The following is a 14,987-nucleotide window of genomic DNA, read 5'->3' as shown; positions in this document are numbered from 1 at the left end:
TAAAATAGGAAACAAGTAAAGAATTACTTAGACAATTCAGATGTTTTCCAGTCAGCAGGGCCTGATGAAATACATTCAAGAATACTTAAGGAAATACCTGAAGAGATTTCTGAGCCATTAGTGATTATCTTTTAGAACTCATGGAGGACAGGAGAGAGACCCTGAGAACAGGAAAAGGGCCAATATAGTATCTATCTATTAAAAGAGGGAATAAGGACAACCCAGGGAATTAGACCAGTCAGCTTAAATTCAGTACCTGGGAAGATAATGGACCAAATAAATAAATTTGTAAGCAATTAGAAGAAAACAATGTGATCAGTCAACCTGCATTTGTCAAGAACAAATCAACCTAATATCCTCCTTTGGCAGGATACCAAGCCTTGTGGATAAGACGCGATACATCTTGACTTTACTAAGGCTTTTGATACTGTCTCATATAACCTTCTTATAAAGAAACTAGAGCAATAGAGCCTAGATGAAAAAATTAACTGGGGATTGTACAACTGGCTGGAAAACTGTACTCAGTATTTATCAATGGTTCACAATCAATCTGGATGGATAGATTGAGTGGGGTTGCACAGGGATCTGGCCTGGGTCCAGTTCTATTCAGTATCTTCATAAGTGATTTGGATAATGGCATGGAGTACACTTACAAAGTTTGTGGCCAATACAGAGCTGGGAGGGGGTTACAAGTGCTTTAGAAGACAGAATTAGAATTCAAAATGATCTGGACAAATTGGAGAAATGATCTGAAATAGAAAGGATGAAATTCAACACAGAACTAATGCAAAGTACTACCCTTAGGAAGGAATAATCAATTGCACAAAACAGGAAAAAGACTGCCTAGAGCTGAGTACTGCAAAAAAGTATCTGAGTTATAGTGGATCATGAACTAAATAAGTCAACAATAGAACACCGTTGCAAAAAAAGCAAACAAACATTCTAGGATGTAGTAGTACAAGTGTTGTGAGCAAGACATGGGAAGGCACTCTTCCACTCTATTCAGCCCTGATAAGACTTCAACGGGGGAATTGTGTCCAGTTCTTGGCACCACACTTCAGGAGAGATGTAGACAAATTGGAGAAAATGCAGAGAACAACAACAAAAAAATGATTAAAGGTCTAGAAAAGATGACCTATGAGGAAAGATTGAAAAAACTGGGGTTGTTTAATCTGAAGAAGAGAAGACTCAGGGAAAAGATGAGTCTTCCAAGTACATAAAAGGTTGTTATAAAGAGGAGGGTGATAAATTGTTCTCCTTAATCACCAGGGACAGGGCAAGAAGCAATGGGTTTAAATTGTAGAAAGGGAGATTTTGGTTAGCCATTAGGAAAAAATTCCTAACTGTAAAGGTAGTTAAAACACTGGAACAAGGTCATTGGGGGAGGTTGTGGAATCTCTACCATTGGAGATTTTTAAGAACAGGTTAGAAAAAGACCTGTCAGGAATGATCTAGATAATATTTAGCCCTGCCACAGTGCCGGGGAAGGGACTAGATGAACTACTGAGGTCCCTTCCAGTCCTACATTTCTATGATTACTCTCGCTGTTAAAAATGTACACCTTATTTCCAGTCTGAATTTATCTAGATACAACTTCCAGGCATTGGATTGTGTTATATTTTTCTCTGCTAAATGAAGAGCCCATTATTAAATATTTGTTCCCCATCTAAGTATTCATAGATTGTAATTAAATTACCCATTTACTATCTCTTTGTTCAACTAAAGAGATTGAGCTCCTTGATTCTGTCACTATAAGGCATGTTTTCTAATCCTTTAATCATTCTCCTGGCTCTCCTCTTCACCTTTTTCCATTGATCAACATCCTTCTTGAATTTTTGGCACCAGAACAGCACACAATATTCCAGCAGCAGTCACACCAGTTCCAAAGATGGAGGTAAAATAACCTCTCTGCTCCTATTCAAGGTTCTCATTTATGCATCCCAGGATCACATTAGTTCTTTTGGCCACAGCGTCACACTGGGAGCTCATGTTCAGCTGACTATCCACCACAACCCCTAAATCTTTTTCAGAGTCACTGCTTTTTACGATACAACATGGGCTACATTCTTTGTTTCCCCATGTACAAATTTACATTTAGCTCTATTAAAACACCTACTGTATGCTTGTACGCAGTTTACCAAGCAATCTTTTTAAACAGTAGTTTTAATTAGAACACAACTTGACACTGAACACTTGTTTCAGCCACAATACTGTGAGCTGGACAATTTTAGCCTGGTTTCTAAATTGCTCAATTTAATAAGAATTTTGAAAAGTGACCTGCAAAAGTGCAAAATATGGACTTGTTCTCTTTTGCTGTATTATGATGCATGAGAAAAATATGAAAGGTTTGTTTTAATATTTCCTGCTTGTTTCTTACATTATAGGTTCAGATATTTTCTCTCTTAGGGCATGGCTACACTTGCAGATGTAGAGCGCTTTGAGTTAAACCAGCCTTCATAGAGCACAGTAGGGAAAGCACAGCAATCTGTCCACACTGACAGCTACAAGCATACTGGCATGGCCACATTAGCAGCTCCTGCAATAGCCACAGAGAGCAGTGCATTGTGGTAGCTATCCCAGCATGCAAGTGGCTGCAACGTGCTTTTATGGGGGGGTAGGGTGGAGTGTGACACAAAGTGTGTTGTGTGTACATGGGGGGAGAGAGAGCATGTCAGCATGCTGCCTTTTAAATTCAGACAGAAGCAGACCCCTCCCCCCCGGCCTCTCTCTCTCTCTCACACACAGCATTCCACACTAATGGTTGCTTTGTCTCAGAGCAGATAAGCACGACAGCTGTCAGAAATGGAGCTTTCAAAGGGCATATTCGCATTCCTGCAGTGAGTTCAAAACAATGACAAGAGTGGCCACTTGATTTAAGGGGATTATGGGACGTTTCCGGAGGGTAATCAGAGCACAGTAATGCAACACCCCGTTCACACTGACGCCCAGGCATTTCAGCCAAGGCACAACAAGCGTTAATCTGCCCACTGAAGTGGAGTCAGAGCACTCTACGTGCCTTGCCAGCGTGGACAGGTAGTGAGCTAGGGAGCCCAGGGCTGCTTTAATGCGCTCTAACTCACAAGTGTAGCCAAGCCCTGAGAAACTAGAGAACAGTGGTCCAACATCACAAAAGACCATAGCTGAGGAATGAATTTTTAGTTCCACTACTTTTTGTGGCCATCTACACCTCCCCCTTCAGTTATTGTGGGGGCGAGTTTTCTGTACACATTAAAACCTCCAACCTCTGTTCCACTAAAACCAGGAGAATCTAAATTTGACATTATTGGAATTTCTAAGGCAGAAAGATCCATTATACCTATACTTCTAGGCTTTAATACATCAACAAATTCTTGAGTTACTATATAATTCAGAATAAAATTAATGTGATCAAGAAATGTGTGAAATATTAACCCTTTGCATACAATTTAATTCCTGGAACTGTGTGAGGAGGTATAAAGTGCACTTCAAGTGCCATTTACAATAAAGGATCAAAATGTGAGATGTCTCCTCCAGTGCTCATATTTGATTATACAATATAGATGGTTTTACCATAACCTCAGTTTGAACTGATAGCAGGGTAGGGTGAGGTGGAAAAAAGGTGAGGTGGAAAAGTCAAACACTAGCCTCCCTAAATACAAAGCACAGTATGGAGCATAAAAACACAACCAAATTCAGGAACAAAGTGTTCATGAAAGAACACTTGTCTTTTTTTCAGTCTCAATCTATAACTTGTGAATCAAATGCTCAAGATTCTAGTTGGGAAGCCTTTCCTCATTATTCTAGGAGATCTGAAAACAGACCTCACAGATTTGTATTTTAACATTCTTGTAAAACTGTCAAGAAGTACTTCAGGTGCAGGTACTGTACAGTGAAAAAAATGAGTGAAAATGACACCCCCTTCAGCAGACCTATGCTCCTATGTAGTACAAGGCATCCGATTTTGACTAATCCATTTTTATCATCAGTGGTGTGTGGAACTGTTCTCACTTCTGCATTATCAATAGGAGTAACTTAGCTCTGATTGTGGAATATTTAAAGATAGGAATGAGAAGGCTGCACAAATGCTGGGTTTTAGTTCTTCAGCACATCTTCCCTAGCACTTAAGGCTTTGGGGTCACGGATGGTAGCAGAAGCCAGGCTCCTTAATTATTACTACACACCAGCCCCTGCTGTGTATATATGCTGCTCTTTGGAAAATACCAGTCAGTTCCTTCTTGACTTTAATCAGCAATGAGCATACCACTCTCCTGCAAACCTCAGCGCTTAATCAGATCCCAAATATACCTTGTTATCCACTTTCACCTCTGCCTTAATGCACAGGTACCTGAGACCTACCTGTTCCAGACCATTAGCATGGTGGTGGTCTTGGCATGCCACACGCTGCCTGAGCCTAGCTCAGTGAGGTTAGCATTTGTTCTACTGCTCCAGTACTTTCCTTGCCAATGAGTTTATTTCCTGTACTTCAGGCATGGCACCTAAGGAAGAAGACTGCTCAGCAGCTTCACGCCCTGTCAGCACAGCAGAAGAGCATCAGAGAGAGGAGGACCATGATTGTTGTTTCCTCTGCTTCAGAATCCACCACAATGTGCTGCACCGCAAGAAATATTTGCAGACTAAAACACCATCCCAGTGTCTCAAAAGATACATAGTCAATGTTATAGTTTAAGCCATCCAAGAATGCTTAGTGCCACCACTGCCTGCATCAATGCAGACCTGATCCAACTCAAGGAGACTTTCAGATTTTGGGTTTGTTCAATCTGGATGCACTGCCCCCATCTCTTTGATACCAGGGAAGTAGAGAATTTCTCTTAGCAAGTAGGTAATATGTAAAAATACTGGAGAACTAGGCTTCCAGCTACCTTTTCCTAGTACAGTAATGCAACTCATCAGCATCCTTTCTTAGTAATTTTCCTCTATGCCAGATGAACTGAGTATTGCTACGTGCTTTTCTGAAGAATCTATCTAGGACTTGTATGATGTGTTTGAAAGTAACTGAACCATGGCAGAATATGACTGTAGCTAACCTAGAAAGCCAAAATGTAACACCCAAGAGAGCCCTAACATGTTAAGAAAGCCATGATAGGTACATATTTTTCATGGCAACATTTCTTAGTTAAATAATGTTCTTCTGGCATTTCCACCAATGGAGGTTGCAGGGGATCAGTGCTTACTATTGCATCCAAGAAAATAATTATAAATTATGGGTGACCTGCAAGGGGTTTAAATTCTGCTTCTTAATAGTGTATGAAGATGACCTTTAAGGATTTTTGCCATAGAAAAGTCAGTAATATCAAGTTCGGTCTTTCCTAAGGATTTCATTGATGTCCCAGGCTCTGAGTTTATATGGTAAAGGGGCAGAGGTCTAAATCTTTATCAAAGCCATCTTTTCTTTTCACCGTTCATTAGTCACTGGAGTTAAACATGGTAAAAAAAAAATGTGTTTTAAACAGTCTAACCAAAATATCTTCCCCGATACATTAGTCAGTTTTATCTCTTACCGTGTACAATTACTGAAAAAGAATCCAGTTTTCCCTACCATAACTGTTGTTTCTAGCCTATTGATAAAAAAAAACTTGTCAGTAAAATATATAATTAACTACAGCCCTAGAGATGGAGAAGCCATTTTACATAGACAGCTGCATGGAACTACACACTTCAAAGAAACAGCAAATATGTTGTGAGATTTACATATTTTTACTTCCAGCTGCCTGTTAGTAAGCAGCATAAAGGTTCTATAACTTCAAAAATGCAGGAACTTGTTTGAAAGAGTTAGCAATTTTTGCCATTAGTTTAGATACTGTGTTTTGTAAGAGCTGGAAGAATTGTGAACTTTAAAATAAGTTAAAAGTAGTGTACCGAAATCTTACCAAAAGCTTTTTCCAGATGAAATTCATTATAATTTGTATTTGTCACTGCAATGACAGATATCCTGTCTGGAAATTTTTTCTAACTCAAGATTAGACAAAATTATGTTCACTTTATTTTGGCATCTCTCTGGAGTAGTAGTTTTGAGATTTGATATTAAGTGCTATTTAAAAATAAAAACTGGCAGCAGGACTCAAAACCAGCTTACTACTGAAACTACTTTCAACTAGAAATTTAAATGTGAGGCAAGAGTAGGTATAATTTTTAAAAGTAACTCAGAAGCCTAAGTTTTACTGTATCTCTTAATTTCTCATCTCACAGATTCTCCATGTACAGGCAGAACACTGCCATTTCCACCTTTAAAGCAGAAGTATGGAAAGCCATTTTGCTACCCTTTAAAAAAAGATGGGACTACTCACAAGGAACAATTCAAAAACAAAGTTGCCATTTAAATTCTTTATTTTAAAAAAATACAAGGGATGCTGCTGCTTGCTTTTCTTCTTCTATTCCCTTTTATTCAAAGTAGGGGGTGGGAAGGGAGGTTAAGTTCTCAGTGGTTGCTTCGAGGAATTTGTAAAAGCACATTTCTAAAATTAGTACACAAAATAAATTTCTTGAATGACAGAAAAAACTGAAGTAGCAATAAAGCAGCCAGAAGTTTTCCAGCGTTTGGTTTTAAAAATTTGGTAATTAAGCTTTTCCTATAGCAATTTGTTTAATGTATTATAGGTCTCATATGAAGCTTTATGCAAGTTTGTGTTCCTATAAGTACGTAACATTCAACAAATCACCATCATAACCAAACTTTATTTTGAATTTAAAATTCAAACTGATTTCAAGTCACTATTGCTTTCAGTGTCCCAGATGAGTTAGGGAAAAAAATGCACTGTATTGCATGCTTGTATGATATATGAATGTTTCTAATTAATCAGCCCCTCCTCTTTCAAATTCAAAAGGCAGGCTGTTTCATCTACTATGCCTTTTTTACTGCCAACAACTGCTCTTTCTTACTGACAGTTCTGGCTCTTCATCTGCCCCATACAAGAAGTGCTTTAACCTTTCTCCATTGATATGCAGTGGCACACACTAACCCTCACATCCAGTTCATACAAAACCCCAGAAATTCATCGGCCAAGGAGTAAGAAAGCCTAAGCTGCTCTCTTTCCTACAGTACAGGAATGCTGGCAAACCCTCATGGAACCCATATGAACAGTGCTTTCCATGAAGAAGGATCCATTACATGGCATCAGCAGAACTTAGTTATTACAAAAACTCAGAAGACCTGTTTTAAAATACAGTAATAACCCACAACTCTGTATCGTTTAGAGCTGTCAGTAAGAGTGCCACTATCACGATTGATATTTCTTTACATTATTACCTTACACTACTTACAATGAATCAAAAATTGTATATTAATATTTATTGTTTGAATTGTATGAAGGTAGTTACAGTGGGGAACTCATGAATTAAAATGATACTGTGGGGCACTCTGACAGTCAGATAAAACACAGGGTAGACTTTTAAACATCTAAATTCTATTAGTTCAGTTTCGTAAGTCTCCCACTCAATTTAAACAGTAATGTTATGATCTTGCTATTTCTTATAATGCAAAAATAATCACAATTAGAGGGAACCTAACTTATTTTCTGAACCACAAAAGAAACAAGCAACCTCACTTTCTATTCCTCATTTCAATTTTAAAAGTAGCAGCATACTACCTAGAAAAGCATTCTAAACATCTAGATTTAAGCCAACGTCTTTTTCATTCCTATAGGAAAAGGTCAGTAAATAACTGGATGCAACTGAGTAGTTGCCACTGACATGCAGCTCAGATGTTAGTAAGTCTGTACAGTATGGTCACTGAACTAGCTTGCATTTAAGAATTTTGTTATAACTACTAACTTATTCCTAATAATAGTTTCAAGAATATGGATATGGGACACTAAAAACCCCATATTCTACTTTCACTCCCCACTGTAGACAATATATTATGCCGAGACAGAACAGAAAATCCCACCAAATTTTGAGCGACATAGATTTCAGAGCTGCGGTTCTCAACCCAGCAGTTCTCAACCTGTGGCCGAGCTGTGTTAAAAAAAAATTCAAAATTTGCCACTTTGGTCTGGCAGGGGGCGGGGCTGGCTGAGGGACAGACAGTATTTGCCTTCAGGAGCACTCCTGCCAGCAGGGGGCTGGTGAGTGCCGCAGGGCAGCAGGTGCAGGAAAGTGGGTCTCTGGGCAGGTTGGGGGGGGGAGGGGGAGAGGGCGTGTACTTGGAACTGGTGTTTTGCAGGGGTCTGGCAGCACCCCCAGGTTTTAGGTGGGGCTCTGCTCCTGGCCCCGTACCTCGGGTCCTAGCTGCCAGCCCGTACCAGGCACTCCGCTCCTGGCCAGGTGTCCCGGCTACCTGGCCCCATGTGGCAGGGTCCCAGGGTCCAGGTTGCTGGGTCTGGCTGCCGGCCCCACGCAGCAGGTTCTGTGCTCAAGGTTGCAATCCTGGTCCCACTCTGTGAAGGAGTCTCTGGGCGGGGGGCAATGTGCATAGGGGACTATGGGAAATTGGGGGGGAGGGGAGCGCACTGTGGTTCTCAACCTGTGGCCCACAACGATAAATAAGTTGAGAACCAGTTTTAGAGCCAAAACTAACCAACATGTGCAAAGAACAGTGTATACTGAATATCCATTTTTCACCCCTTCTATGAAAGATGGTCAGCATGATTCTGACCAAGCGTTCAATGAATAAATGTACACAAATTTTAAACAGGTAATCCACATAGCTGTAAAGCCTTTTATTTTTATTTTTTTTAAAAAGTTGCACAGGCAGCTAACATGAACAGGAAACTAATTTTATGAGAATAACTTGAGATGTCTGCGACCACGTGAAACTGAACAAGACTAAACAGTTTACATAAGAAATTCACTCATGTTTACAATTTACCTATTCTACATATATAGGGTTGACAATAGCTCCAAGGATATTTACTAATGAAGGTGGCACTGAAATTGTTCTCTTTGACCAGTCTGTACAACCAAGACAACCAGCAGTTTTACATTTTCAAATGTTGCAGAGTCATAGAACCATGGAATGAACGCAAAACTAAAAACCCCCAAATGCATTACAACTCCATGTTTGTATATCTTAATATCAAGATATGCACCTTACAAGTCAACAGAGAATCCATTCGGATTACTGATCTCTCCATCTGCCATAAAAATAAAAATAAGCATAATACACTTCTAAGACGTCTTCTAAAAAACCCTACAGATGTCAATTTGAACCAATCCAAAATAACTAAACATGACACTATTTACAACTTCCTCTGTTTATGGAAACTGTTTCTTCTGCATCTTCCAGTAACAAAAAATTGTAAATAAGAAACCATCTTACTGCATCAATACTGTGATGTCTAGAATTTTTAATTTGAGAAACATTTTCTCTCTTTAAAGCAAGCTTAGCTTAACTTTGCGTGGGCCAATTGGTCTATCATTTAGCTCATTAATAGCAGCCATTGCTTCCTCATAATTTGTCATAGCAACAATGGCATCACCTGAAGGTAATCCGTGTTCATTACATTGTATAGAAACAGACTCTGGAATGACACCATAGCCATAGAAAAAATCCAAAATTTCATTCGGGGTGGCTCTAAATGGCAAGTTCTTTAATCTAATAGGAGTTACACGATCAGAACCACCACTGAAATTTGGATCGGACATAAATCTTCCCTCAGAAAAGCCTCCCATGTTATTGTTTCCATACTCCATCCTACCAAAAGGTTCGCCATCACCACCAAAATCCATAAAAGGTGGAGGACCTCGAAAATCCTCAGGGGGTCGTCTAACATCAGGAGGATGCCTAAAGCTCCCAGGAGGACCAAATGAGTGCATAGGTAGTCCTTGTGGTTGTCCAGGTGGTGAACCAGCTGGACGGGAATGCTCACCTCTGTCATATGCCTGTGAATGAACCTGCATTTTTCCACTTGGTGCTGATGGTGGAACATTTAAACCAAACTCCTGCATCTGTTCTTCAGATATAAGTCTTAAAAGTACCTCTGTTCCCAAGAACCTTCGACGATTTAAACTTTCTGCTTTCATTGCCTGTTCTTCAGATTTAAATTTTACCAATGCTTCTCCCAGCCCAACTCCTTTGTCATCATAAAGCAGGTAAACATCATCTTCATCAATAGCAAATCCTGCAAAGAACTTTTGTACTTCAACTTTTGTCACATCAAATGGAAAGTTTCTTATATATATGCACATCTTTGGGCCAGAATGCCCCTCCCGATAACTTTTTTCCGATACAGCCTGTCCAGGCCGATCGCTTTCTTGTGAGCTCTTCTTCTCATATGACTCAATTAGTTTCAACATAGATCTTCTAGAAATAGGAAAAATGTAAACAGGACGATTGAAAAGAGACATCCTGTGATGTTCCAGAGCAATATTAAAATCTTTCTGATTCTTCAACATCAAAAACGCATTTCTTGTCCTCCTTTGATGCTTGTCCAGTAAAAACTTGATTTGGTTGTTAGACACATCCAGCTTTCCAAAGAAAGTTCTCAGATCTTTTTTCTCAAGATAGGTAGGTAGATTTCTTAAGTGTAAGTAAAATTCCTGGCCACGAGGTGAACGAGAGCGCGTTCGTCTCCTTGGAGGAGATCTTGAATGAGAATGTTTTCTTGAATGAGTATAGTTTGAACCTCTTGTTGGAGAACGTTCTTTGCTTAAGTAACGAGCAATCTCATTCTTCATGTCTACCCTGCCACCATATTCAATCCACTGTTCTTCAGTAGCTGGACTTATTTCTATAAATCTTGGACCCATGTATTGTCTATGACGTTTAAGTCCTTCTAAGGCACCATGAGGTGTAGCAAATTTTACCAAACCATCACCATTATTTAGGCCATTGCGACGTTTTATAAAGATTACTCCCTCTACTCGTAATCCAGAAAAGAAAGCACGTACTTCATCTTCTGTTGCAGAGTACGGTATGCCATGTAGAAATAAATAAATATCATCTGAACTCAGTGACTCCTTTCTTGACTGGTTATAGTTTGATTTAGGTATACTTGGATCACCATGTCTTGTGCCATTGGTATGAAAGCCAGACTCTGGGTGATTTGATGGGACATAGCCAGATTTATTTATTCCTTTTGTAATAGCTGCAACTAAATTTGAAAGGTTCCCAACACCTGATGCACCTGAATTACTACCACCTGTTCGTCTAGACCCAGACATTGGTTCTCTTCCCCCACGATCAAATCTTTTCCGGCTCATTTCTATTGTATTTTGCATTTCAGTCTTGCTGCTGAGAAAGAGCTCTATGGGGGAGTCTTTGATAAGCTCTCCTGAACAGCTCATGGCACGTCGTGCATCTTCGTCTGTTGCAAATATAATAAAAGCCTCCCCAGTTTCTCCTCCAATAATATGCACTCCTCCATCAGGAATATTCAATCCCGAGAAGAAACGGCGAATATCTGCAGGACCCGCAACAACAGGAAGCCCCTGTAAACGGATGACTACAGCCATTCTGAGCTCAACCCACAGCAAAAATCACCTGCAGACAAAAAGGTACACATGATAGCAAGTCTTTAGTACTCATCTATTACAGTATCTTAATACTTAAGCTAGAGCCTTTTTAAGGAAGGTCCCTGCCTCAATCAATCCAGATTTATGAAATCAAAAACTCTCAAATTCAAATCAATCAGTGACCCTGTTTTAATCTTAAAGCTGACTAAATAGTCAGAACAATTAGCTACTCCACCTGGATGTACGCACGTAACTGTCAATATTCCCTATCTTAAGGGCAACAAAATCCACGTAAGTCACTCTTCTCACCATCCAAGATAAGTAAGGAATGCCTCAAGTCCTTCATGGCATGGTTGTTACCTGCCAGAAATCTCTACCTGATACTAAGGACCAAAATCTTCTGTTTTAGTGTTAACGGGACACTTTCCATCATAGCACTGTGAAGTCTAGGTAGAAGATTACAGACAAAAAAGAATAACTACTTCACTGAGAATTAAAGTAATTCATCAACAATGATGAATTTAGACTTTCAGACAAGCTGGTCTATCAACTGACCAGTTCTGCTCACCAATGGATACGTTTATTCAGCGTTCAACAACGTTGCCTCTTTCAAGTAGTCAGGATGCTAACTGCAGCAGCCACGTGCACTCAGGAGAGTACGTCCTAATTCCCAGTCATAAGTATGTGAGAAAAGGCCGTGCGTGATCTTTGACAATATTCAGTGATAAGCATTAAGCTTTAGGCAGCTTACCTGTTTTTGCTTGGAAGACCTGATAAATTCTGTAAAATCAACTTAACTGTGGAAAGAAAATGAAACATAATTAATGGCTGATATTTGTATTTTGGTTTACATATTGTGCGACGTTACTGTGGCATGTCCATATCAATGGATAACATTAACAGCCAAGCACTGTAATGAAACCACAATTTTGAGAACTATGGAGAATTCCTTCCTTGTTCCAAGAGAAATATAAGTGAGACATACTGTACTTCGGCACACTGCTATGCACTGCATCTCTGTCTGTGAATCCGTTTTAGATGTAGGAAAGAAAATTCAAATGTTAAGGGTGACGTCTGCAAATGATGTAAACATGCTGAGATTAACTGGTCATCAATTGTGCCATACTGAACTGTTGAAATGCAACAGAACTGCCAATAAGGTAGAGGGAAAACCCTCTGTTACTTCATTCCTTGAAAGGTGTATAAATCCAGCTCAAGATTACATGTCCAATTCTTCTGAAATCCACCTGCTTTTGACGTGCACGGCAAAACATGCTAATCACCACCAGTCCAATATTGCACTGAAGATAGACAATCATATGAAAGAGCCAAAAATTCCAAACAGATTTCAATGAGTACATGAATTTACAAACAAATCTCATTTGCAAGGCTTTCCCCCCGCACTGCTTGCTGCTTTCCAAACATGCAACCAAGAACCACTGAATGTGCTCTGACAAGCTACAGGATTATATAACACAGCTATATTACAGAAACAAGGCAAACCTATGCACTACCAAATTATTACTCTTTTTTTAAACAAGCTATTACTGACAAGTAGTTAAGAATGCTACCACATTATACAGAAAGCCCTAGTTTATCAAAAATATAAGATACCATACTGATCACTTACATTTTTCAGATTTCTAATCCACTTACATCTACTAATCACAAAAGCTGATCACTTCACCTGTATTAGCACAAAAAAAGGCCAAATTTCTGTAACTGAAAGACCTTATTTTACTTCTAAACTGTCTGAATACTTTCTTTCTATAGACAAGTCTGTAAGCTAGAAAGACTGAATGTTTGATCATTGCACTTGTAGATAAATAGCTCCTCACATCTGTATATGCTATCTTCTCAATAGCTGAAACAGCAATGCCAACGTGCAAGGAAAGAATTCAACGGGAGAGAGAATTCTCTGAAAGGGCCTTCGTTTCTTGAAAAGTCAAATCCATTTGCCCACTAATTCATGTAGCATCCTGATGTAGTATTTCAGCAGTTTTCTAGCACCTTTCTGTGTTCCTATGACCAAAAATCACTTCCCAATATTTTGTCGTCAACACAGAACCAGGTATGCTCAGTACTCCTGTGATGACAACTGTCCAGTTTGCCCATCATACACCATGGACACAATACACAACTTCTCACGCTTGAACCAGTCAAGTTAATTTCAGATCACCACATAAAATAAAATCAATGTTAAACTGTTCCACAGATAGAAATGCAAGTTAATCTAATAAATTTTTGCTAGCTGTTCATCCAAACAATCAAGAGATGGTAACAAATGTAGACAAGTCATTAGATGGCTTAAATGAATAACCCAAAGAAGTGAAATGTAGTTTAAAAAAAAAAAAAGTTTTTTTTAAACACATGTAAGTTCAAATCAGCAGTAGAATGAGGCCGCCAAAGAAGAACAAATGCTTAGATAAATGGATAAGGCTTTTGGGAAAGCCCTACATATTCACCAATTCAAAGCACAAAGGCTTCATTAAACAATATCATCTTCAAAAAAGCATCAATAAGAAATACACAAGACTAGGACCATACTTTCATTTCATTACCTAGCAAAACCTCATACCATACTCACTTTCACTACCAATCAAAAAGAATCAAACATTTCATAAAACTAGGTCTCCATAACACTGATGCTTACTTATCACTGTACAATTTCCCATATCCAGATCCCATGCAATCAAATCATGGTCTGGGAAAGACAGCTGAAGAAAACCCCAGCATAAGCCAGAGGATGATGACATTAACTGAAACTAAATAAACTAAAGTGGGTGAACAATGTTTATGAATTTTACTTAAAAAAAACTGGTAAGTCGGTAAGCCATTCCCTATCTCAGCTGCTGGCAAAAAATGGACTTAGCAGTCAAAGCAAGAAGTTTATCAACTGAGAGATTTAGTTTCACTGGAGCAACAGCTGAGTGAAGTCTGCAGACAGACCCGTTGCACGGAAGGCTTCGACGAGGCGCTGCTATTTAGGCGAAACCAGTAGGTGTCGAGCCTGAGCCAGAGAGCGGTCCCACAAACTCAAGGCCTCAGTCAGCATCCCCGCACTCCTCAGCCCGATTAGGGCCACTGCCGACGCATCACAAGCCTAGAAAGCACAGCACCTTCCGCCTCCAAGCGGGCACGACCCGAGCGCCTCCAGCACCAGCCCGAACGTTCGCCGGGATCCTCCGTCCAGAGGCCAACAGGGCCCGGAGGGGCCGCTCCCCCCATGCCAGGTGCGCCCCAGTCCCGCCAGAGGCCGTTTGTGATCCGATCCTGCGGAGAACAAGCCCGGCCTCCCCGCGGCACCGGGGCGGGAGGGACAAAAGGGGGGTGCGTGGGGGGGGGGGGGATATCCAGGCTCACAGGTGAGGAGGACCTTCCGGAGCGGCCGATAGGCCTCCATGTGCGACATCATCTCAGGGACCAGGCCAGGACTCCGGCGGAGCCCGCCTAGACAGCTGGAGAAACCGGCAACGTCTCTCCGGCCCCGTGGCCATCTCCCAGCGCAGACCCTCCGCCCCGGGAACGGGCGGGCGGCCAGCGGCCAAGAGCACCGCCCGGGGAAAGCGGATCTCCCTCAGCCCGCTTCCCTCGCCCCA

At 40.4% G+C, this 14,987-nt stretch overlaps 1 protein-coding gene across 7 annotated transcripts in view; it reads right to left on the bottom strand.

Moving 5' to 3' along the window:
* The window catches only part of RBM12B (RNA binding motif protein 12B), a 46,942-nt gene that overhangs the window by 31,825 nt on the left and 130 nt on the right, over nt 1–14,987 (bottom strand). For 2 of the 7 annotated variants that reach the window (XM_073330581.2, XM_073330579.2), the window contains exons 2-3: nt 12,140–12,185; nt 5,397–11,416 (exon numbers count right to left, since the gene is read on the bottom strand). The exons of 1 other annotated variant lie outside the window; for it this stretch is intronic. In XM_073330581.2, the coding sequence (XP_073186682.1) occupies nt 9,307–11,388 (2,082 nt within the window). In that variant the 5' untranslated portion in view covers nt 11,389–11,416; nt 12,140–12,185 and the 3' untranslated portion in view covers nt 5,397–9,306. Of the gene's footprint in view, nt 1–5,396; nt 14,985–14,987 lie in introns of those variants that run through there. 4 more of the 7 variants (XM_078851482.1, XR_013635289.1, XM_073330580.2 and 1 more) reach the window with 4 other exon arrangements.

This window comes from Lepidochelys kempii, chromosome 2, assembly GCF_965140285.1.
Source record: "Lepidochelys kempii isolate rLepKem1 chromosome 2, rLepKem1.hap1, whole genome shotgun sequence".
NCBI lineage: Eukaryota > Metazoa > Chordata > Testudines > Cheloniidae > Lepidochelys > Lepidochelys kempii.
Note: the sequence above shows the minus strand (reverse complement) of the source record. Positions and strands in the feature narration are given on the sequence as shown.